Genomic DNA, 25,555 nt, shown 5'->3' with positions numbered 1-25,555 from the left:
GAAATAAAGAGGCATCATATTTGACCCTTGAGGTGTCCAGCTGTGCAGTTTAGCGTTTCTGTTATCCAGTTGCAGAGTTAGAGTACGGACGGATCTGTGACCTTGACATTTGACTGGATCAAAATCAAAGTTTAATCCCTGGTTCCTTCTGCCATGTTTGATGTTTCCTGAAAATCTCATGAAAATTAGTTTATAACTTATTGCGTAATCTTGTCCACAGACATACAGACGCTACTAAAAACATAATGTCCATGGCGGAGGTAACAAAATTATTTAATGTTTAAATTGATTATAGATTATTTTACTGTTTGATTAACAGAAGACACAGACATTATTGACGTTTATGTCACATGTCACCAGTGCGGGAACAAGGCACCTCAGGCTGGGATTGAAAGTGTGAAAGGGGCTTACGTTAGCAAGAACATGGGATAAAAAGATGCTTTCAGGAACCCCGCAGGAGCCTTGTTTTTATCTCCGCTCCTCCAAGGAGGAGAGCTCCGACTGCAACTGTGCTTTCTANAAAAAAAAAAAAAAAAGCAGAATGCAATGATTTGAAAATCTCAGAAACCCACATTTTATTCAAAATAGAACATAGTAAACATATCAAATGTTTAACCAAGAAATTGTACAATTTGGGAGGGAAAAAATTACTTATTTTTCATTTTATGGCAGCAACACGATGTAAAAGCATTATATATATATACATACATGTTGTTTTCAGATGTTTCAAGTGTTGTCTGATTAAGTAAACAAACATTTGCTGTTAATTTATTTTCTTGTTAATACATTCTCTTCATGGGATATTGAGTACAGAGAGTCTAAACAGCTGCAGAAACTCGGCTGAAATATAACAAAAGTGCAAAAAGTGAGAAAGGGTCGTCTCCCTCGATCAACAGGGCTGCATAAATCCCAGCAACACTCACCTGGATGTACATTTTTAATATATTTGAAGCAACATTAAAAAAATTATCTAATACTTTAGTGATAATTAACTAGATGTGTTGTCTAATTTTACACAAGTGGCAAAATACTGGCACCGTACACGGTTCTCCTCGCCGTTTCCAACTGAAATGAGGGCTAACCATGTCCTAATGTCTGAATGTTGTTGTCTTTACAACAGATTATTCTTACATAACTAAAAGACATACAGATTTAGGACAAGACTATATATATATATATATATATATATATATATATATATATAAAAACCTGTAGAAACTTTGCACACTTTCATTCGACACTGCCATCTGGTGTTAAAATGTAAATCTAATTAAACTTTCACATTTATATCTTCATACTCACATAAAATAGGGGTGTACATACAGTATGTACAATAAACAGTCATGGCTTATTCAAAATATTTCAGTCAAAAACCTATGAGGAAGTTTGTGATGAAAGCGTTCAGGTAACACGGGTCATTTGAGTCCTATCAGATGGGAGTCTGGTCAATAACAACCTCTTACAGCCCCTTTCACACTCTGCTTCCACAATATGGCTCCTCTGAGAGCCGCCTTTGGTTTTCACACATGAACCAATCAAGCCGGTCCACAATAATCAGGGCTTACATGCACGAAACTGCCGTCGGTCTCTTCACGCATCCTCCCCCAAGTCAGCTCTGTGACTACCTCCGTGGCTGGTTCAGAGGGGTATCGGTGGTGGATTGGTCAGTTCACACGTGTCACCAGTGCGGGAACAAGGCACCTCAGGCTGGGATTGAAAGTGTGAAAGGGGCTTACATTAGCAAGAACCTGGGATAAAAAGATGCTTTCAGGAACCCCGCAGGAGCCTTGTTTTTATCTCCGCTCCTCCAAGGAGGAGAGCTCCGACTGCAACTGTGCTTTCTAATCACTTTGGAGCTCCGTTACAGCACGACGCACTTCCTCCTCCTGGGCTTTTTGGGCGGTTGTGGGCACAGGACCGCCCTGATGGCTTCATCAAACACTGTCTTAAGGCCGCGCTGCGTCAGAGCTGAGCACTCCAGGTATTTCACTGCACCTGGATACCAAAAAGGAATAAAGACAAGATGTTAAAGCAGATAATTTTTTAACATGAAAAAGTGTTGTTTTCTTTTTGTTCATTTCAAAACAATACAAGGTTTGCAAGTTTTTCATAATGTATATAAACCTCTAACACACTACAGACAACCAAAGAAGAAGAGTTTCCCATATTGTCATGAAGTCATCAGCAGATAAAAGTTGTATTTAATGTATTTAACCTCTGACCTAAGAGGGTTCTTTAGAACTTTCTAGTGAGGAGACAAAACTAAAAAGGTCTTCGAGGTAAGTGGGGTCACACTTTAAAGAACCAAAATAAGTCTACTTACCTTCTAGTTAAAATACACAGTTTTTTAATGCTTTTGATTTGAATCTTTTGTACATGTGCATCATCTATCATAAAAATAACCCCAATATACGCATCATTCTCTACCAACAAAAGTCTACTACATACCATGTAATAAATAACAAATATCAGCAGAGTCAAGTTTTGTTGCCAACAATTACGAGTCGTTTGTTTACATTCAGAAATAATTTAAGCCCCAAACAATATTTGGTGTAGAATTGATGTATAAATGGTTTAGAATGATGTAGAAATTGTGTTGAAAGCAATAAAATTCAAATCTAAAACCTTAGATTATGGCATAATTTGACAGCTATTATGGCTTTAACACATAAATATAAAAATATTAGGCTTTGTCACAACATTAACATGTTAGATTATTTTAAACAAGTTGATTTTTGGCTAATAAATGAGTACTATCAAAAGTTGCAGACTAAATGTCTTTCCGTATGTTGTCATTGTAAAAATGATTTGTGAATCTCTTGTATTTTTTTGTAAAGATTTTCATTACCAGTGTAGAACAGCACAAGTCATCTCATAAAATTCTATACTAATGTCTTAATGCCTGTGTGGAGCAACAACTAACCTATATTTTTAGCCATGGCCAAACCCTGAGGATAGGTGATAGGAGGAAGTTCCTTGTACTGGAATTCTTGGATCGTGTCTCTCAGGTCCAGCTTCGTCCCCACGAGGACTATAGGTACATCTTTGCAGTAATGTTTCACTTCTTCATACCACTGTTGGAGGAGTATAAATACTGTGTTTTGGAGTAGTGACAGTACAGTAAAGGAGCAGCTTGTGTGTGTGTGTGTGTGTGTGTGTGTGTGTGTGTGTGTGTGTGTAACTGGCTTTTCTCACCCTGTGTCTAATATTCTCAAAGGAAGCTTCCCTGACAAGTGAAAAGCATAGCAGGATCACATCCTGAGAAGGGAAAAAAGGAAGTTTTATCAACACTGACTCCAGTCTTTACATGAAAATTAATCAGTATCAGTTAATATAATCAAATGACAATTCTTTGTTCACAATACTTTTGTTTTAAAAATGGGGGTTTTATAAATGGAATGGTGAGGAAAAAGGAGATATTTTTTTAAACTTTGTTTTGAGAAATCATGACTTGGCAGATTACTTTGTACATGCTCATTATTAAGAACAATGGAGCCATTTTTACAAGATTTTCTGCGTCTGCCTCGCTTCGACCCTGAAATGCTTAATAACTGAGAGGAAATTGTAAACAATGTAAAATTTAAAAAAAGGCTTTGGGGGTCATTTTGACACAAGGGCAGCAAGAGTTTGAAGACGGAAATTGCTGCCTACACTGGCTTATTGGCAGGGAATGGATCCAGTGCATTGGTACCGTAGTTAGTAGATCATAGTCTGCTTTGAGCTTTAGAGACCAAAATAAAAAAAAACTTCAAGTCAGTGATTCAAACATACCGTCTGTGGGTAGGACAGGTGTCTGATTCTGTCGTAGCTGTAAAGTCCTGATGTGTCCCAGAGTTCCAGATGTACTGGTTTGCCGTCCACCACCACGTTTGCTGTGTATTTCTCAAATCTGCAGGGAGTTGAACGTCATTCAGAACAGTTATTGTCTGACTTGGTGTTTTACTATTTAACACAATAAGGATATTAAATATTTCCCAAGTGCACTAACTTTATATTGCTGTGAATGCTTTCATGATTTCATTTAGATTATCTCTTATTTAGTGTCTCATGTTTTATATATTGCAGCATGATGGATTAGTGGTTAGCACTGTTGCCGCACAGTAAGAAGGTCCTGGGTTCAAACCCTGGTTGGACCTGGGGTCTTTCTGTGTGGGGTTTGTGTGGGTTTTCTCCGGGCACTCTGGTTTCCTCCCACAGTCTAGAAACATGCATGTGTAACCGGGTGGGAATTTAGTAGCAATTGTGTTTACGTGAAGAAGCTGTAAATTCCCACCCGTATTGGGTCTTTGAAGCGCATCTAGGTTTCCCCACTTTCACTTCCTGTTTACAGCATTGCCAAGCTAAGAGCATTGGTCTGTTGTGGGGGTCTATGTTGGATGGGTGCTGGTGTCGTGCTTGTCGGCCTGCTACACCAGAGTTGGACCAAGAAACTTTGTGCTGCTGGGAGCATGTTGGTGGTTTTTCACTGCAGCGTCTGACGATACCTGCGTGGTGGCTGCTTAAGGTACCAGTTTTTCATTTGGCTTTATTGTGGATAGACATTTTATTGTCATTTCTGGTATTTCAGATATGCTGCTGTTGCCTATTGTGCTCTCACCTAGGTGCATTATTCTTGTGTAATCTTAAAGGCTCTGGAATTGGACCACAGGCACTACAGAACCACCAGAACGTTTTTCTTAACTTTATTTTGGGAATTGGCTGAGTGGGCACAGCTTCATAAGGCTGAGTTGACGCAATGTGAGACTTATTTTTCTTTTGTTTAACATTATTGTGTGTTATTAGGTTGTGTTGCTACTAATCTGGTTTGCAGTTGTTTTTGTTTAAGTCTCAGCTTGCTTCTAGTGTGTCTTGGATTTTTGTGCCTTATTGGATGATAAATTAAGAATAATAAAGTTTATTTTAATTATTGTAAATAAAATATGTTTTTGTATACTATTTCTGTTTCATTATTTTAAGCCAGACTTACCTTCGTACTTTTAATTGGGAGACCCTAGGCCATTGGCTTTTAATTGAGAGGCCTACCAGTTGGCTTTAGGGCCACGTCCTCTGTCACAATCCGGGTCTTTCCGGCCCATGTTACACATGTAAGGCTAACTTCAGGCCCAGGCCTCCCTTGAAAAAGAGATCTATGATCTCAATGTGATTTGCCTGGGTAAATAAAAGTAAAACTATATGTTTAGTTTCATGATTTCATTTGGATTATCTTAGATTTTATTTAGATTCATATTTTGATGTTGTTGTGTGTGTATTTTTGTGTTTTTGTGTTGTAAAACACTTTGTATCGCCCTATTGCTGAGAAGTGCTACATAAATAAATTTGACTTGACATCTTCAAACTGCCCTCTTTGCCTCTCAATCACCTACTCCTCATGGTCTATACACCACAGCTGGTCACTAGATGGTGTTGTGTGTTGTGTGGGACTTACACTGTGGGGATGAATTCTTCGGGGAAGGCATTGGTGGTGTAGCTGATGAGCAGACATGTTTTACCCACAATTCTAAGGGGACATATGAGAACAATGATAAGACCAGAAAAAATGATTATGCATTTGTTTTTTTCTGTCTGAATAGTAATAGTATAGCTTTAGACAATAATGTCCTTATGCATGCTCAATAATCCAGGTAGTAAAATCTAACAAGGCTGAGTCAGGTCCTCTGGACGGGTCCTTCTTAGCTGATATGGTTAGTCTTTTATCCAAAAGACTTCTTCAGTCTGAGGAACTGCAAGCAAACTCAACTTGATAAGCAGCACCTTTGCATGATGAATCAACCAGTTGGTGGTGACACCCAAAACTAGCTGTTGGTGTGCTCCAGAAATATCTAAATATCCGAGAACTTTTTGCAATTTGCAGACAGCAGGAACTAAAGACATACAATTAACAATATGTGCAATGTAGTGTCAGACTGCTGTGCTGTACTATGATCTAAATCCAGACTTATTCTGGAGAAATGTCTTGGTGATCTTTGTTCAAACAGGTTTACAGGTTTACAGGTTTGGGCTTATTGTCTCAAGCAACTTTTCTGTCAGCCAGCAACTGACAGAAAAAGTCCCTTTTGACCTGTTAATCTGGCTGACAGCACGGCAAACAACATACCTATCTTGCAGACAGTTCCATTATTTAAATTTATCTTTTTTCACATCAACATAGTATTGAAAGGTTCATATTTACCCAGCACAATTAAACCAGTTAAACCTAAGACAAACAAAACACATTAAATTATCAAACTATAAGACGCTTTTGAGCATTTACCACTTGTGAGTCTTGTTTTTTTACAACTTGATATGAATTTATGCTTGTTGTGGTCTCTTTGTTACATCCATAATCCTTAATACAAATGGTGTGAGAAAGTTTATTAATATCCATTGAATTGTAATGGTAGTTAATTACAATTTTGAGAGCTCAAGCAGAAGACAACTCACACACTAACAATAAGCCAAATAAACAACACAGTCTCAACAACCAGCATACTGTTTTAATACATTTGTGACTGTTGTTTTTATTGTAAAACTCATAGCAAAAATGTACTCATCATTCTGATTTTCTTGAAATACAACAAAAACAATACAAAAAAACAAGACAAGTTGTTCAAAATATGTAGTAGTAGTAGTAGTAGTAGTAAAGTAGTAGTAGTAGCTTTGAAAAGTGTTGGGTACTCCGCAAACATCTAGTGAAGGTACAAGAGGGTTTAAGTGTAAAATGTTAAAGGTACAGTGCAACAACTTGCCTAGACATCAGCCCGAGTCACATCTAATAAATGACAGTCCTCAAACCGGAACAGGTGGCTACATCTGTAAGAACAGCTGTTGGTCTTGTTCTCTTAAAATAGAAATTCTGAGTTTACTTACTCGTCTCCCACCACCACACACTTGATGGACTGCATTGGACAGCTTGATCTCAGGCAAACTAACAGCAGCTGAGATCAGCCGGCCTGCTTCTGTTACACGTCAAGTAAAGTGAAGTGAAACTGAGCGGATCGGGCTGGAGAAATATTCGCCTTCCTCCTCCTCAACAGCAGGAACAACCAGGTGAAGACCTAGAAATATTTTTAAAGAGACTCTACCGGTTTACAAAAAAAAAATACATAAATAGCTTGCAAATAAAGCAGGCAGACTAAAGCAAATGCCAAGCAAGCATGAAAAAAAAAACAGTTTAGAGCCAGGCCATTTTGATTTGTGATTGAAAAACCTTCCAGGATTATTTAAAAGTTTAATCCCTGTAAGTGCTGTGAGTCATAGACGTGGATAAAGTGGAGGGCTAAACACAGCAAGGCGCTGACATTATCATAATATATCTACAGCTACAGTAATACTTGTATTCATATCTACTCATTGAACAGCACAGTCTACTTGCAGCTTATAATTTAAACACTAGAGGGCAAACTGTACGTTTACTTATGAGGAGAAAATGATGTATAGGATTTTAGCTCTCAGCTTGAGGGAATAAAACTGTAGACATCTTGTCCTCCCAGTCTGAGATTACAGCCTGACAGGTTCTGTCCTCACCAGTCTGAAATGAAGACGTTAGAAATAATAAATTGTACTTGGAGGTCATCCTCTGGTCAGAGAGCTGTTTGGATTAGGAGCACTAAATGTGATTAAATTAGGAAACTCTGTTTGGACACTGAAGTAAAAAAAAAACATTTCCTAAACTTTATCCCAAGATCACATTACTGAAGTCTTCTACGGATTAGAAGTGTGTTTTTAGGGGACAGATTTTTGTGCTTTAAATAGAGACATGACCAGAGAGCATGTGTGTGTTCTTATATACACACCCCAATTCTGAAAAAGTAAGGATGTCGTCTAAAATGTATTAAAAAAAAAAAAAAAAGCAGAATGCAATGATTTGAAAATCTCAGAAACCCACATTTTATTCAAAATAGAACATAGTAAACATATCAAATGTTTAACCAAGAAATTGTACAATTTGGGAGGGAAAAAATTACTTATTTTTCATTTTATGGCAGCAACACGATGTAAAAGCATTATATATATATACATACATGTTGTTTTCAGATGTTTCAAGTGTTGTCTGATTAAGTAAACAAACATTTGCTGTTAATTTATTTTCTTGTTAATACATTCTCTTCATGGGATATTGAGTACAGAGAGTCTAAACAGCTGCAGAAACTCGGCTGAAATATAACAAAAGTGCAAAAAGTGAGAAAGGGTCGTCTCCCTCGATCAACAGGGCTGCATAAATCCCAGCAACACTCACCTGGATGTACATTTTTAATATATTTGAAGCAACATTAAAAAAATTATCTAATACTTTAGTGATAATTAACTAGATGTGTTGTCTAATTTTACACAAGTGGCAAAATACTGGCACCGTACACGGTTCTCCTCGCCGTTTCCAACTGAAATGAGGGCTAACCATGTCCTAATGTCTGAATGTTGTTGTCTTTACAACAGATTATTCTTACATAACTAAAAGACATACAGATTTAGGACAAGACTATATATATATATATATATATATATATATATATATATATAAAAACCTGTAGAAACTTTGCACACTTTCATTCGACACTGCCATCTGGTGTTAAAATGTAAATCTAATTAAACTTTCACATTTATATCTTCATACTCACATAAAATAGGGGTGTACATACAGTATGTACAATAAACAGTCATGGCTTATTCAAAATATTTCAGTCAAAAACCTATGAGGAAGTTTGTGATGAAAGCGTTCAGGTAACACGGGTCATTTGAGTCCTATCAGATGGGAGTCTGGTCAATAACAACCTCTTACAGCCCCTTTCACACTCTGCTTCCACAATATGGCTCCTCTGAGAGCCGCCTTTGGTTTTCACACATGAACCAATCAAGCCGGTCCACAATAATCAGGGCTTACATGCACGAAACTGCCGTCGGTCTCTTCACGCATCCTCCCCCAAGTCAGCTCTGTGACTACCTCCGTGGCTGGTTCAGAGGGGTATCGGTGGTGGATTGGTCAGTTCACACGTGTCACCAGTGCGGGAACAAGGCACCTCAGGCTGGGATTGAAAGTGTGAAAGGGGCTTACATTAGCAAGAACCTGGGATAAAAAGATGCTTTCAGGAACCCCGCAGGAGCCTTGTTTTTATCTCCGCTCCTCCAAGGAGGAGAGCTCCGACTGCAACTGTGCTTTCTAATCACTTTGGAGCTCCGTTACAGCACGACGCACTTCCTCCTCCTGGGCTTTTTGGGCGGTTGTGGGCACAGGACCGCCCTGATGGCTTCATCAAACACTGTCTTAAGGCCGCGCTGCGTCAGAGCTGAGCACTCCAGGTATTTCACTGCACCTGGATACCAAAAAGGAATAAAGACAAGATGTCAAACAAAACTTATAATGCAGTACAATCAAATGTCAAGTTTCCCCCCCTCCCAGCAAAACTACATAAAGTGTGTCAAGTTTCTAAATAAATCTGAACCGCTAATACCCCACACACAACCTAAACAAGCTAACGGAGGAGTTTTGAGTCATCAGCAGGTTAAATAAAAGCAGCACCCAACACATTTCCAACCTTCTTTTTCTGCTTCTTAAGGATGTTTCTCTCCGAGAGGCTCCTTCAGTTCTGGCTGGTGAGGAGCCAGAACTGAAAGGATTTTCTGGATGAGAAACAGCCGCCTTATGAATGTGATGCTCGAGTTACTTAAATATATTTGCAATGTATCCCATAGTTCAGGATATAAAAATACCTTGCTATGTATTATAGATGGTAAACAAGTACGACATATGTTGTCGATATAAGGGTTTTAAACGTGAAGAAGAAAGCCAATCCCTTTCATAAAAGCTAGAATATAATCTGATAATAGTGGATGAGTGGAGCCACAACTGACCTATTTCCTTAGCCATGGCCAAGCCCTGAGGATAAATGATGGGAGAAAGTTTCTTCTCCTTGAGCTTCTCGATTGTGTCCTTGTCGTCCCTCAGGTCCAGCTTTGTCCCAACCAGGATTATAGGCGTCTTGGGACAGTGATGTCTCACCTCAGGATACCACTGCAGGAGGAGAACAGATTGTTGCCTTCAGTGTTGGCAGAAGAAGAGATTTTGTTGTTGTTGTTGTTATTTTTTGTGTTGCTGCTTAGTGACCTCCATCATGTGCTTTATTATTATTATTTTATTTATCTCTACAGACGTTTTCTTTTTAGTTCCGCATCAAAAAGGGGAACCGGAATAGGCTAAAGTGATTCTGGAGGGTTTGTGGCTTGAAGCGGTCAAAGAAACGAAGTTGGGTTCCTTTTAGGAAAAGACTCATTAAACAGTTCAGTGACTACATTAAATATGACCCATGCTGGCAACACCAGTTCGAATGAGCTCAGGCTGAAGTGCAAAAAACAAGAAAATTTTCATTTTTGCCATAATTGAGATTTAAATAAAGACGCCATCTAGTGATCCTAGTAAGTAAAATAGCATATAATCTTCTTAATCTACCTTCAAATTAAAGTTTTCTAACCGGTTTGTCTTCAGAAATGAGCCTGTGTCTTATAATGCTTTTAATTTCTTTTTTATTCCTATGGCGGCTGCCGTAGCGCAGGTAAATCCTTTCGTATAATGTTTAGCATCACTGCGAATCTTGGGGATTCCCCTATTTAAATATAGGGCTGAAAGTCCTGATGACGTTATTCCAGACCAACAAAAAATATTATTTGTCAAACCAGCGCCCCCGTAAATAAAACTAGCTCGTTGCCAGGCCATAAATCGACAAATTTCAACAAACTGCGGATCCGTTTGAAGCTTTTGAGACGGAGACTTTGAAAATAATAATATCTCAACATTGGAAAAAAATGTCATTCTGCAGCACGGGTCACAAATATATAACAGCTGAAAACTCTGACGTGAGACAGAGGTTCCAACACCGTCATCTTACACTTAATTTGGTCCAAGGCCAGATGGGGTTCTCGAAACATTATTTCAGAATAATTCTACAAATAGTGGGACAATTAACTGACCCAAATTGCAACTATCTCCACACTTATGACTTCTTATTTTTTTAAAGAGCGAAAAATAAATTAAATTTGCTTTTTAGGTCCATTTAATAGATTTTACGGTCACTGGCAGCCTTTTGTTAGGAATTTGAATCAACTGCCTTCGTTGACCAAGTATTAACAATATTATTACTATTATATTTATTATTATTACTTTTATAGTTGCCAGTTGTTGTAAAGAGACTGTTGTGTATTTTTGGGTTAATTAGGAAATATGATATACAGAAGGACTGGATCGTTTGACGTCACTTGTTTGTGTTTGATATGTTTTGAAAATTGAGCCTGGTTGGTTTGAACACTTAACCAGCTGCTCTCACCTTGGCACGGACATTTTCAAATGAAGCTGGACTGACAAGTGAAAAGCAGATCAGGAACACGTCCTAAGAGGGAGAGAAAGAGACAAATCAAACACAAATATTTAGATCTTACTGTTAAAGTTAATCAAAACCGTATAGTCTGACTGAATTCTACAGACCCTATAATAATGACTAATACCTTCACAACACATTCATTAATTCTGACCCATCTGGACTCATTCAGTTGGTTTAAAAACAGAGATCTGCTCTTTCAGCTCCCTGGCACAAAGGTCAGATTGTCATGAAGACGAAGAAAATAAAGAGCTGTTCTTTTCTTCCATAAGACTCCTCCAGGCAGTGTGTAGGTACTGTAGAGACAGGGCCCTGCTCTGCTGAGCGACACTGTTTCAAGCTTTAGAGCCCAGAGAATAATAAGAGTCAATGCTGACAATGTGAGAAGTGTTCCTGCTAAGACTGGATAACTGAGACTGATCAGTGCAGCACAGAACTGATGTGCTCTGTCTAAACAGACCGTCTGCGGGTAGGACAGGGGTCTGAGTCTGTCGTAGTCCTCCTGTCCCGCCGTGTCCCACAGACCCAGGTTCACCGGTTTCCCGTCCACCATCACGTTGGCGGAGTAGTTGTCGAAGCTGCAGGGAGGGAACACGAGGAAGATGTTGAGTTTCAGACAAATACTGGCACTGTTCTGTGAAAACCTGTTTGCCTGAGCTCCCCGTACATTTCTCTTTAATGTGAACACAAATGATCATTAGCTGGTGTTGTGTGGGTCTTACACTGTGGGGATGTACTCTCCGGGGAAAGCATTGGTGGTGTAGCTGATGAGCAGGCATGTTTTACCCACAGCCCTGAGAGGACAAATGAGGGAAGAGTGAGAGGACAGTAGTTTGATGTGCATATATTCTCTCTAAATAGCAAGTGTGTTCCTTTAATCTGTTTTCTACATCTGCTTCTTCCTGTTCTGGCTCACAGGAAGCTGGTGCCTCAATCAATCTGTGTTCAAACCGGAGTCTGAAGTTAAATCTGAAGTCTGAACCCATGCCTGAAGTCAAACCTGTGACACAAACCTGAGCCTTAAATCAAACCTGTGATTTAAACCTGAGTCTGATGTTAAATTTATTGCTCAAACTTGAGTCTGAAGTCAAACCTGTGACACAAACCTGAGCCTGAAGTCAAACCTGGGACACAAATCTGAGTCTGAAATCAAACCCGTGACTCAAACCTAAATCTGTGACCCAGCTGGACAACAGCAGCTGTCGCTCTGTTTATCTGAGGCTCGTGAGCCGCTAGCCAACTGTTGCTAACTGGGTCAAGCTGAAACAACTGTGTTACATTGAGTTTGTTGAAACATGGGCCAGACCGTCAAACCATAAAGGTTAAAGAGAGAATAAAACCCTAAAATAAACTCACCCGTCCCCCACCACCACACACTTAATAGCCTGCATCGGACGGCTCCGTCTCCGGACAAGCTGCTAGCAGCGGCTCCTCCTGGCACCTGTCCGAAAGGTACAGTCAAACTGAGGGGGCAAGTCCGAAGGGATCAAATCGAGAAGATCGGGCGCAGAAACTGTTTGACTTGTTCTCTCACCAAGCAGCAACAGCCGGGTTAAATTGCAGCGCTGTGAACCACTCAGGCAACACCCCGAGAGAAAAAAAAACCCGAACCTGGAGTCAAGACTGAGGGAAAAATACGCCCACAGTTCAGACCCTGAGCCGCCTGCCCCGAGAGCCACTTCCGGTCAGAACATGGCGGTCAGAGCTGCCATCTGCTGGACACATAGGACACACTGTCTCACCCACAGGGACGCTTTGAGCTGCATTTATGAAGATTTATAAATTAACTTTTAAACTGGACTGCACCACTTTGAGCTGGACTTTATTAACTGCATAATTAGTGATGGAGAAAGTCAAGTTCTGAACCCCAGTTCGCGAAGAATCTGCAAAATGTAAATAGAAACAGAATTCAATGATTTGCAAATCTCTCAAACTCGTGTTAAAAACAAGAAATTGGAGTTTTTAGGAAAAACTAAGGTTATTTTGAGTTTGATGGCAGCAAAACACATCCCATAAAAGTTGTTCCAGGGTCATGTTGCTGGAGGTTTAATAATTCTGAAATTATTATAATTATTATTATTTTTTGTTACAAAAAGCTCCTCCAGCTGTTTTATTATTCCTACTTTAACAGCCTTTTATTTCCCCTGTTCCAACTTTTCTGTCATGTTTTGCTGCCATTAAATTAAAAAATACCTCATTGTTTTCCCCAAAAAAGATACAATTTATCAGTTGTAAATTTTGATATATTTAACATGTTCCACTGCAAAGGAAGTATCAGTTTATGAGATTTGCAAAACACCACAAATTTTATTTATATTTTACATAACGTCCCAACTTTTTTGGAAATTGGGTTTTTGTAAACTGAACAAATTGCACAAAATACAGCAAATCTATAACAACAAATCTATAACATAATTCAAGTAATTACTAACCCATAAAAAGTGTCATAAATAAATATTTTTATATAAATGTCTAAATTTCCCACTTATTTTTCATTTGTATGTTATAAACTTGTTTATGTCACATAAAACATTAATCTTATCAGATTATGGATTTATATCTTTTTTTAAATATCTATGTATTTATGTTACCCATGTAGTAATTTTGATTTTATTTTCTTTGAACTAATTTTTGTCTTTTATCTACTAAAACAAAACTGGTTTATTTTTATTCTTTTTATCTGATGTATGTTTTTGAAGAGGGGTTTGTATCTTTATTTTATTTTGTGTAAATGCTGTTATGGCTGTTATTTATCACCTTTATGTGCTGACCTGTACAACACTTTGGTCCTTTGTGGTTGTTTTAAAGTGATTTATTTATATAAATCACTTTACAACCAAGCTTCTTGTTCCACTTTGTTGTCATTTTTATTGTTAGCAGCTAAAATAAAGCTTTAATAAAACGCAGGACGTGAGTAACCGTGTCCATCCTGACTGTCTGATGTCTTCCTCTTTTGTGAAGGTTTATATCTTAGTCTGTTATCCTCTCTTCAATCCTCCCCACAGAAAGGATTGGTTTAGATATGAGAACGATAAAACAATCCATAAATGTGTTTCATGATGTTTTGCATTTGTAGTGAATGTTAATTAATTGAGATTTTTTATCAACATATTTATAAACTTACAGCACATTTTGTTTTTCTTTTTGTTTAACAAATATTTCTTATAAACTTTTATCTTGTGCCTTTTTGATTCATGCAAGAGGTTCGAGCCACTTGCAGTTCAGCCGTTAAACACTAGAGGGCAACGTTGCACATATTTGCATTCACTAAAGGAGAAAAATAATGCAGGATTTCTCTGTTCATCTCAGTTGCAGAGACACTAAAAACTAATATTTCTCCACCAGTCCCTTTTATTTTCTGATCCTTTTAAAGGATTTCCATGCTGAACTTTTGTTTCTCCATCAAATAATCAGCGGCCACATGGCAACTAGGTCTGTATACATACATTGTCGTCCTCAAATCTGGATTAAGTCGTTTTTACATTTAAAAACGAAAAAAAAAAATCCCATTAATAGGATCAACATCAGCATTAAATGGGGGGGAAAGAGATTATTGAAGGATGAGCAGAACACCGTGCAGCTCAACAGGGAGGATGTCTGATGTCTGAATCTCACTAAAACACACCCAAAAGACAAACTGGAACACTGAATGTTAACTTAGTTAATTTAACTAGTAGCAATAAACTGCATAGATGCTGAAATAAAATTTTCAGCATTAGTCGTCCTTAATATTTCAGTTTGTTCAGATCAAAAACTGCATACAGGCAAGTCTTTGGAGCTCTGCTAAAGTGAAAAAAGAAGGGGGGGTTTTATGCCTAAAGTGATAGTTCAGATATTCTGAGGTGGGGTTCTGTGAACATTTAGTATCTGTTTTAAGAACGCCACTTCAAAGAAATCTGAATCGTACCACTGAAAACCGCTCCCGCTATCAAGCGTTACGACCAGCTCTGCTTTAATTCGATTAACTCTTGTCAAGAAAGCAAATGTTGCCCTTTGTCGATCTGTTATATTCTGTCACCCGGGCTGACATCTTTTGTTTTCCCTCCATGCGTTTGTTTTACGGAAAACAAGATGTCTGACCTGAGCCAGCCTGAGGTGGCAGAGGGAAACGATGGAGCAGGGACGAACAAGTCAGTGAGGTGGGAGTTTCACCATCATTTAGAAACCTGTTTTAATGTGTCCATTATCTTTACTGAGTCAGTATTCACTCTGTTGTTGTTCCTTCTGTAAGCAGTTAAACTGCTTCTTCATACTTTGTGCTGTTTTAGCCATTCATACATCAGAACGTTCGGCTCGGTGAGGAATAGTGAGCTTCGAGTTTTAGATTGTGCAACTTTTATTCTAAACATTTAATTTATTTAAAATAAAATTCCTCATAGAAACACACTGAGATCTTTTCAATCCCATCAGAATGTTGGTCTTTTTGAAATCTGCTAATTTGAGCTTTTAGCTACTGTTTCACTAATTTGCTCTTTTTAACTATTTGTTTTGCTCAGTTTTAGCTATTAGCTAGTCTTTTGTCAGTTTTAGGTTTACCTTTGGTTTTTCTAGATTTAGCTTCTAGTTACAGTTTAGTTATTTTAAAATTTAGACACAAATTTGCTTTTTTTTTTTTTTTTGCTAATTTTAGCATTTAGCTATAGTTTTGCTAAATTTAGCTTTCAATTACAATTTTGCTAGTTTCAAATTCTAAGTACTATTTTGCAAGTTTTAGCTTTTATTGTAGCTATGAGCAATGATTTTGCCAGTTTTACCATTTAGTTCCAGTTTCACAAATTGTAGTGTTTAGCTGCTGTTCTGCTTGTTTTAGCTGTTAACTGTTCTGCTCAATGTAGCTTGTGTTTCTGATCATTTTAACTTCAACAAATCAGTTTCAGCTTCTTCAACAGGTTTCGGCTGAGCATTAAACCTGCCTTTTCACAGAAAAGTGCTGCTAAAGATGCCTTCAGAAGATTGATTCAAACAAGCTGCGTAAGAAGAGTTTTAGCAGTTCGGAGCTGGTGCTCAGGGTAATTTATTGCTGTGCAAACACTGCTCCCTCTAGTCACCATGAGTCCGTTACCGTCCTCCTTCAAACAGCAGCTCAGAGACACATGCAGGCAGATAATTAGGCTCCATCATTTGCTCTGTAATAAGAGCTGAGCGTTAATGACCCTGAGTCAGATCGACGGGCTGCAGGCGGTCGTCACTGAAATGGTTTCTGTAACAATAACACAACAGGGTTTCGTGGATTATGTCTGCAGTCAGAGCATTTGGAGAAAGTCAATGTTTTAAACAGATCTAAACAAGCATAAAGATGGCTGAACCCGCTGTTACCCCCCCACAGGATCAGTGTCACCATCCATTTGACTCTACAAGGATTCACCTGGAAAAATGGATCCATTATTATCCCCTGCCAGTGGTGACAGCGTCTCTGCCTGCGTCTATTAGCAAACTATCTCACCAGCCAGTGGACAGATTTTATTGAAACTCTGGGAAAGTAATCACTGGATGTACATCTACAACAGATTCAGTTTTAGAGCTGACCCAATTCAAGATGGCTGCCACAGCCACCTGACTTCAGAAAACACAAAAATGAATATATGTGTAACAGTTTTTCAGATATTGAGCTAAAATGTGGTGTGACAGTACCTGAGAGTCATCCTCAACACGTACTCTGAGGACAACACACGGTGCAGGACATTTGTGTAAAACTTCATTAACAATTTGGAGTCAGCCCTGTTTGTCTGTTAGCAAAATATCTCATGAACTACTGGATGGATTTTGATGAAACTTTCAGAAAGTAATTATTGGGTGAGCATCTACAAGTCATTAACTTTAAGCATGAGCCCAACGCAAGATGGCCACTAAAGTTAACTGAACTTAGCCAACGCAAAAATAGCTATAACTCAGTCAGTTTTACAGATACTGAGCTAAAACTTGACGTGGTAAAAACTGAGACTAAGTTACAATACATACTCTGAGCGCTAACAGATCACAAAAAATCTCTCAATGTTGTGTGAGATTGTGCACAGCATTATTTTCTTTTTTTTTTTAAGATATATTTATTAATTTTTTTTCCATATAACAACAACATAACATAGAACAAACAAAACAAAACAAAACAAAACAAAACAAAAAAAAACAAACCCAAAACAAAACAAAAGCTCAGCAGTACGGTCCAGAGGAGACAAAAAGAAAAGATAAGATAGGGGGCATACCTACTTCCATCATTATATAGTCCACATCTAAGCATTTATAAATGCTCGAGACAAGATGGTAGACACATGTCCTTCAGAGTAGTCCAAAAAGGGCTTCCATATGCGTCCAAAAATGTCAGTCTTAGAGTGGACAAGGCATGTTAGAAAGTCGAGTGGGATATGTTCCAAAATAAGCTTCTTCCACCCATAAATGGTAGGAGACTTATTAGAAATCCATTGCAACAAAATATTCTTTCGAGCACAGAAAATTAGGACATTATACAACTTACTCTTATTTGAGTTTTGGATATGTTTGTTTGGTAGACCAAGGAGGAGAGACACTGGGTCGAGATCAATATTAGTTTTGATAATTTTCCTTATCTCAACCAGAATAGATTTCCAGTATATCTGGATCTTGGGGCATGACCAAAGACAGTGTGTGAGGCTGCCTTCATGTATTTTGCATTTAGGGCACAGTGAGGAAGATCCGGGTTTAAACTTAGATACCCGGTTTGGGGCCAAGTGAGCTCTATGTAGTAATTTAAGTTGCAACGCCCAGGAACGATTACAGATGGAAATTTTTCTGGCAGAATTCCAAATACTGCTCCACATTTCATCAGTGATCTCAATATTCAGCTCTCCTCCCCAGGCCTGAGCCAGAGTGAGCAAGTGACACTTATGACATTTCAGTGTTTTGTAGCACATGCTAAGTGACACTTCACAAGTTCCAAAAAACAGTTTTTCAATGTCCGAGACCTCAATGTCCCTGAGTAGAGTTGTTTCTTTTTTAACAAAGTCTCTTAGCTGGAAGAAACGGAAGAGGGTTTTTTTTGCTACTCCAAAGGCTACCATAACTTGATTAAAATACATGAGGATCCCCTCCTTAAAAAGACAGCCCAGAGAGGAAATACCCTTATCCACCCATTCCCCAAAACCCGCATCCAACATACCTGGAAGAAAGTCAGGGTTCTGGACAATGGGCGTAAATGAGGATGTTTTCCCAGTTCTTCCCACAATATGTTGAGCCGACCTCCAGGCCTTGACTGTATTCACAGTGATTGGATTGCTACAGCATTTATTTATTGTCTTCATATTTTTAAGAAAAAGTAGGCTTTTAAGAGGGCAGCTACATAACGAGGCTTCTATATCCAGCCACACTGTGGATGGATTTCCAAATATCCACTCCCGGGCATATAATATAAGAGAACTCAGCTGGTATTTTTTAAGGTCTGGAAAATCTAAGCCTCCCCTGTCTCTTGGTAGCTGTAGTGTTGACATTTTTATGAATACCCTTCTTTTGGTCTAAATAAAGGACCCAAACCAACTCTTTAATTTTTGGATCCACCTCTGAGTAAACAAAACAGGAATCATCCTAATTGGGTACAACAAGCGAGGGAGAACGTTCATCTTAAGAAGTGAGATTCTGCCCAGCCAAGATAAGGGAAGACACTTCCAGCGCTCAAGGTCTAACTTAATCTTTTCAAATAATGGGACAAAGTTTGTTTTGAACATCTGATCAAAAACGGGTGTGACAAATATGCCAAGATATTTAAATCCCGCAGGGACCACTTAAAAGGGGAACTAGGGATATAAAGTTGTCTACCTAAGGGCATAGCCTCCGATTTGGAGAAGTTTATTTTGTATCCAGAGAATGAGCCAAACTGTTCAATAATTGCAATGACTCTTTCAACTGAAGTAGTAGGTCTGGAGAGAAATAACAGAACGTCGTCAGCATATAAAGAAATTTTATGGGTCCCCCGATCAGTGTTGACACCGAATACAGTGGGGTCGCTACGAATTGCTTCAGCCAGCGGTTCGATTGGGAGAGTAAATAAAAGAGGCGAGAGGGGGCAGCCTTGCCTGTTTCCCCTTCCCACCTCAAAATTTCTAGACCTAAGCCCGTTTGTAATAACTGCAGCTAAAGGACAGCTGTAGAGGACTTTAATCAAGCTGATAAAGTTGGGACCCAGTCCAAATTGATGCAGAGATGGAAAAGATATGACCATTCCACACGGTCGAAGGCCTTCTCTGCGTCCAAGGAGACCACAAGACCATCCATCGCCCGCCGCTGACACAGCTGAATCACATTCAAAAGACGTCTGAGGTTATTACAGGAATTACGACCCTTGATAAAACCCGTTTGGTCTATCCCTATCAAAAGGGGTAACATGTTTTCCAAGTGTGTTGCTAGAATTTTGGACAGTATTTTCAAATCTACGTTAAGTAGAGAGATGGGTCTGTAAGAGCCACAATTTTCTGGAGGTTTTGATTTCTTAAGAATTAAGGTTATATTTGCTTCCCGGAGGGAAGGGGGGAGGACACCGATACCGAGCGAGTCATTCAGCATGGACAAATAGGGCTTTGACAGCAGATCCCCAAATGTTTTGTAGAATTCCGAGGTGAGCCCATCCGGGGAGTGATCGGACGGCTCTTTCTACCTCTGCCTCTAAAATTTCTGCATTTAGATCTTTCTTTTTGTCCTCTGGTAAATTGGGCAACTTAATTTTTGAAAAAAATGTTTCCATTAGAGATTGAGAGTTGTCACATTGTTCAGATTGGTACAGATTTTTGTAAAATTCAAAAAAGGCTTCATTTATTTTCTCTGGGTCTGTAGAGCATGAACCCCTCCAGTCAGAAATTGAAGCAATTGTCTGGGAGGACTTCCGTGTTTTTGTAAGATAAGAAAGGTATTTACCTGGTTTATCCCCATATTCAAACAATCTTTGTTTAGCAAGTTTGACTTTGTCTATAGCGTTCTGCGTCAGTAGTGTGTTCAGCGAGCACCGGATGGCATTGAGCTCCCCCAACCCAGACAGCGAAGGCTTTTTTACATATTCTTCTTCCGCAAGTCTAAGTTTTCTTTCTAGTATGTTTTGTTGATCTGCAGTTCATCGTTTTTTGCTGCACATATATGATATAACTATTCCTCTACTAAAAGCCTTAGCTGTGTCCCAGAGCAAGGAGGGACTGCTAGCAGAGGAAGAGTTAACAGCAAGGAATTGTTTGAATTCTGTTCTAAAATACTCTGCAAATTTTCCATCCTTTAAAATTAAAGGATTTACTCTCCAGTGATTTGATTGGACTCTAACATTCTTAACGGTATAATTTAGATACACTGCGGCATGGTCAGATATAACGATATGGCCTATTTTGCATGAATCGACTTGTCTTAAAATTATTTTAGGGAGAAAAAAATAGTCAATACATGTGTGGCATTTGTGGGGATTGGAGTAGAAAGTATATTCCTTTCCAGCAGGGTGCAGTTTTCTCCATACATCCACCAACCCCACCTCCTCAAAAAGATCAAAAATCTGTCTCGATTTCCCTGAAATGGGAAGGGGGCTAATGGGGAGCCTATCAATCAGTGGATTCTTAAGACAATTAAAATCACCTCCTACAATAACATTTTCAAGAGAGAGAGACCTGCAAGTTTTGCCATTATTTCCGTTAAGAAGTTAATAGGGTGACCTGGTGGAAAATAAACATTCAATATGGCAAATTCTTCCCCACTTATCATTGCTCTAACAAGTACATATCTCCCATTTCCATCTTTGATACACTCTATGACTTTAAAGGGCACCGATTTTTTAATAAGAATTGCAACTCCTCTACTTTTGTTAGTGAAAGAGGAGAAAAAAACATGTTCAAAACCGCATTGTTGCAATTTTAAATGTTCGGAATCATTTAGGTGTGTCTCCTGCAGTAGCGCTATATCTACACCTTCCTTCTTAAGAGCTAAAAGGACCTTTTTCCTTTTAATTGGTGAATGACTTTCCTTAATGTTCTTAACATTTACAACCCAGAGTTAGAATGCAGTGCCACCCAAATAATGATTACACATAAGGACTGCAATGAGCTGAGCTGAACAGAAACCAACCGAAACCAACAGATTAAAACCAAAAGAAAACAGAAAAATGCGCTTTCCTGGTGCGCTTCCCCCCTAAAAGAACAGGGGGCCAACCCTTTAACCAAATACGTGTGTTTCATCTCCCTGATGAAGACACACACAGGTAAACAGACCCAAAAAAGAAAGTCCATCACCTATCCATCGTTGCCACGCACCACTTAAAATTACGAGAAAATATAGCTGAGCAGATCAGGTTGGAATGAGTCATGATCGTAATTACTCACATCACTGTTCTCATGTGTGGAGAGGTGAACACAAAGAATCAGGAAATGTTTAGAGATTAGACCCCTGACACATTCCAGTCCAGAGCGTTTGTCTCCATAATCTTCGGCTGGCAGTAATTCAGCCCAAACTCTCAATGAACTCCATTGCCTTATCCGGAGAAATAAAGATCTTTGCTTCCCCATCGCGCACAATCCTCAACCTGGCCGGGTAGAGAAGGGAGTACTGGATGCCTGCCTCCCGCAGCCGTCGCTTTACCGCATCGAATCCTTTCCGCCTGCGCATGGTGTCTGCCGAGAAATCCTGGAAAAACATAATCCTGGAGTTCTGGTACCTCAGGGGCTGATCTTCACTCCCCGCACGCCGCGCAGCTTCGAGTACCTGTTGTTGATCTCGGTAGTTATGAAATCTGATCAGCACCGGTCTTGGTCTCTGTGTAGGCCCGGGCTGTGGAGCCAGCGTGCGGTGCGCCCTCTCGAGCTTGATCCGGCCGTTCTTGGTCTCGACTTGTAGAAATTCGGGCAGCCATTTTTCAAAGAATTTTAGGGCTCCAGGACCAGCCTCTATGCCCTCTTTTAAGCCAAGCACTCGAATGTTCTTTCTCCTGCCTCTATTTTCAATGTCATCAAGTCGTTGTGCCATCGTGAAGGCCTCTTTCTCCAACTTTTTTATGCGGGCCGTAGCTTGGTCCAGCCCGTCTTCCTGAGCTGTAATCCTGTCCTCCGCAGCTGTAGTGCGTCGGACCAGCTCCTTTATCTCCGTGGCCTGGCTCTTAAGCATTTCAGTCAGAATGTCTACTTTCTGGGAGATGACTGATGAAAGGTTCCCAGTAATTTCTTCAATAACTTGGCGAAGAGCAGGATCGAGTGTGGCGGCCCCACCAACCGCTGGTGGCTCTGTAGCTAGCTCCGTGTTAGCCACGTTACCTGTGTCAGCCAGTTGAGACTCTACTTCGCAGGTCTTGTTCGTTTTCTTTAAGTTTTTGGGCGGCATTATGCTGGAGTGAGTCGAAAGAGCGTTTATCAGCGTTTGTATAACCACATTTAGTTGAAAAGTCTTAGTAAGAGGGTGATATTCTGCTCAAATATAAAGTATATGGTGCGCAGCTCAACGAAGTCAACTGCTTGCTACGCCGCCATCTTGAAAAGCCACAACATTATTTTCAATGTTTGACCAAAACGGCTACAACTCCGTCATTTCTCAACATAAGATGATCTCAGTATTATTGATCTGATAGCTGAGTCCATTTTTTAAAATTTATAAAACAACATAAGCACTGTGCTACTTTTGAATAAGAAACTCAGCCACAAAAATACTTCTCATATTCTTTAAAAGTACCCTCGAAATTCTTTGGCAGTGTCTTGGCAAATGAAACAAACTCCCTCACATTCTTTCTGAAACTTGTGAAGGGCCTCCAGCTGCTTCCTCAGACATCTTGTTGTGAGAGCAGGATTTACTCTCAGGCAGCGCAGCTTGTTTTTCAGCCAGCGGCTGCAGATGGGAAGCTCCCGGAAAAATCAGCTGAAGAAGTTCCCTCTCTCAGCACCACAGAGCAAATAAACAGAACGAGTCACGCGATCAAAGGGGACTTCCAAGTCCTCTCCCATCTGTTCTCGCAAATATTTATTTCTGATGACTTCCTAATAATCAACCACGAGTTCTTTTGGCACCGGACTGAATCTGATTTGGGAGTCATTTGACGATGCTGTTGGGTCAAACAGCTGAAGACGCTCCAGCGCCCTGGGCCTTAATGATGTCTTACGTCTTTGTCCTCCTTTCCTGTGTTTCTCCTGCTGCCTGGTTCACTCACTCAGCCGCTGAGGGACAGGAAGTGTGTCGCATGAGCACCAGCTGGACTGCTCACAAGACCGAGATGCTATTCGGGCGCTCGGCAGACTCAAAGGGAGGGGAAAACTAGAGAAATGGTGTTTCCTGTGAAAGTGCGGTTCAACCGCTGAGTGCTGAAAGCTTTGCTGAGCTGTAATAGTTAGAATGTTCAGAAGTAGCAAAATGGTAGCAATTGGTAAAAACAGGTAAAAGCTAAAAGAACAAAACCCAGAACTTAGCGTGTTCACTCTTTCAAGGATTGCTAAGTGCTTCATTTTAATCGTATAAAAGACTCAAACTGTGCGGAGTGTTGCTGCTCACCCTCATTCTAACAGCATGGGTCACAAAGCAGACCTCCCGCTGCTCCATACTGCCAACGGAGGGTCCTTCCTGTACGCAGCAACGCAAACGTTGAGGGGCGGCAAAATTCAAAGTCTAATGAGAGTTCAAGCAGATGTCTTCCACACGGATACAGGAGGAGAGTGTGAGATGAAGATGTGGAGCCGCGTCCATGTAAAGCCTTTCGTAGAAGGGTTAGATGGCGGGTTATAGCATCGTTTACAGGTCAGACACTGAAAATGGAACAAGCAACTGCTGAATCTGCCATTTTCGCATTACCTCGGCCAAGGAGGTTAAGTTTTTGGTGGTGTATGTCTGTCTGTTCATTCACAACTTTATGAGTAATAAAGTTAAGAATGAATTTTCATGAAATTTCAGGAAACGTCAAACATGGTACAAGGAACAAGGGATTACACTTTGGAGGTGATCTGGTCAAAGTTTAAGGTCAAAGGTCAAACTTACAGATCAGCCCTTGCTTTGACTCTGCAGCAGTGTGATGTAGGAATGACAAACTGCACAGCTGGACACCTCATGGGTCAAAGATGATGCCTGTTGATTTCAAGGTTCATGGGGTCAAAGGTCAAGGTCACAGGTAACCCCTTTGTTAAAACCTTCTCTCTGCTCCTACATGTGATTCTTTAGTTTCCGGCTGTGTCCGTTGGTTTGTTTGTCTGTCTGTCAACAAAGATCAGGTAAAAACTAAACAACAGATTTGAAGGAAATGTTCAGGAAATGTTGGGGTTGTCACAAAAAACAATGGATTAAACTTTGGTGCTCACACTGTTTTTTAATCACACTGTGGGCTTGGCGGAGGTTTGTGCTCTCTGACTGCTTCTAGTCACATTTCCATTTAAAACCGAGGTTATAAAGACGAATTTCGACTCCCCAGATGCTTTTTTTTTAAGCTGAAACCAGTAACTCGCCTCTTCTGCAGAAGTTTCACAGCTTTTCAGCTACAACCACCGGTGACAAAGAAGGAGCATGTAGATGAAGATATTTTGTTTCCAGTTAACTTCCTCCCCGACTTTTCCTTTTGGGACTTACGCAGAATCCGCCGTGGGTGGGTGTGTGGGGGGTCTGGACCGCAGGCGGGCCTCCGGGGGTCGGTGGGTGGGAGCGGGAATTTGCTGGATCGTGCCGCAATGCTGGAGGAGCCGGTGTTTGTTTATGCCTGCAGCTTTTCAGGGGAAAAACCAGATATGCTGTGAATTTTCTATTTTTAGGAAAAAGGAGAACTTCTCTGAGCAGTTAGAAGTAAATAAGTAGGAAATAACAATCCTCTGACCCAGAAAGCTGGACTGAGAGTATGATCTGATCATAAGACTGACGCTGAAGTGAAATACGTTCAATTAAATTACAGAACCACTCTGAGCTTTGATGTTTTCAGGCAAATAAACCAAATGTACTGTGTAGTTTAAATGCTGGATTTAAAAACATTATTATTCGCAGTTTGGTCAAATTTATTCCAACCACATATTAAGAAGGATTTGATTTTGATTGGTGGAGATAGTGATCTGTATAATTCCTGGATTAGCTGTGCTGCTTGTGGACCAGTGAAGTGCGGTGAGGTTCATGGTTGGTGAGGCACAGAGTCAGATTTACAAATATATAAATCCAAAAGGGTAGCTTATTCAATTGGCTACTGGTTATTTCATATCTCATCAGCGTTCTTCACACACTCTCTCTCTCTCTCTCTCTCTCTCTCTCTCTCTCTCTCTCTGTCTCACTCACTCACTCAC

The 25,555-nt window shown here is 39.8% G+C and overlaps 2 protein-coding genes across 4 annotated transcripts; both read right to left on the bottom strand.

Moving 5' to 3' along the window:
- Positions 1-256: 256 nt before the first annotated feature.
- On the bottom strand, positions 257-13,015 carry LOC108237171 (ras-related C3 botulinum toxin substrate 1-like). Of its 2 annotated transcripts, none has more exons than XR_001808622.3 (7): positions 12,699-12,951; positions 12,065-12,136; positions 11,803-11,920; positions 11,292-11,354; positions 9,826-9,985; positions 9,090-9,287; positions 257-472 (listed from the first exon to the last, which is right to left on the bottom strand). XR_001808622.3 is itself a non-coding variant. In XM_025006398.2 (7 exons), exons 2-7 carry the CDS (start codon positions 12,731-12,733, stop codon positions 9,154-9,156), a joined length of 582 nt encoding a protein of 193 aa, XP_024862166.1. In that variant the 5' UTR covers positions 12,734-12,783; positions 12,877-13,015; the 3' UTR covers positions 7,955-9,153. The 2 variants fall into 2 exon arrangements, 1 of the variants encoding a protein (XP_024862166.1); XM_025006398.2 differs by lacking the exon at positions 257-472 and having other exon boundaries at positions 7,955-9,287; positions 12,699-12,783; positions 12,877-13,015.
- Positions 663-6,993, bottom strand: LOC108237173 (ras-related C3 botulinum toxin substrate 1). 2 transcript variants are annotated; one of them, XM_017418412.3, is made up of 6 exons: positions 6,847-6,993; positions 5,426-5,497; positions 3,772-3,889; positions 3,196-3,258; positions 2,924-3,074; positions 663-1,995 (listed from the first exon to the last, which is right to left on the bottom strand). In XM_017418412.3, the coding sequence occupies exons 1-6, from the start codon at positions 6,879-6,881 to the stop codon at positions 1,862-1,864; spliced, it is 573 nt and encodes a 190-aa protein (XP_017273901.1). In that variant the 5' UTR covers positions 6,882-6,993; the 3' UTR covers positions 663-1,861. The 2 variants fall into 2 exon arrangements, with proteins under 2 accessions (XP_017273901.1, XP_024862167.1); XM_025006399.2 differs by lacking the exon at positions 6,847-6,993 and adding an exon at positions 6,170-6,824.
- Positions 13,016-25,555: the final 12,540 nt, after the last annotated feature.

The sequence above is a fragment of the Kryptolebias marmoratus genome, linkage group LG17 (assembly GCF_001649575.2).
Source record: "Kryptolebias marmoratus isolate JLee-2015 linkage group LG17, ASM164957v2, whole genome shotgun sequence".
Taxonomy (NCBI): Eukaryota; Metazoa; Chordata; class Actinopteri; order Cyprinodontiformes; family Rivulidae; genus Kryptolebias; species Kryptolebias marmoratus.
This window is presented reverse-complemented; position numbering and strand designations above follow the sequence as displayed.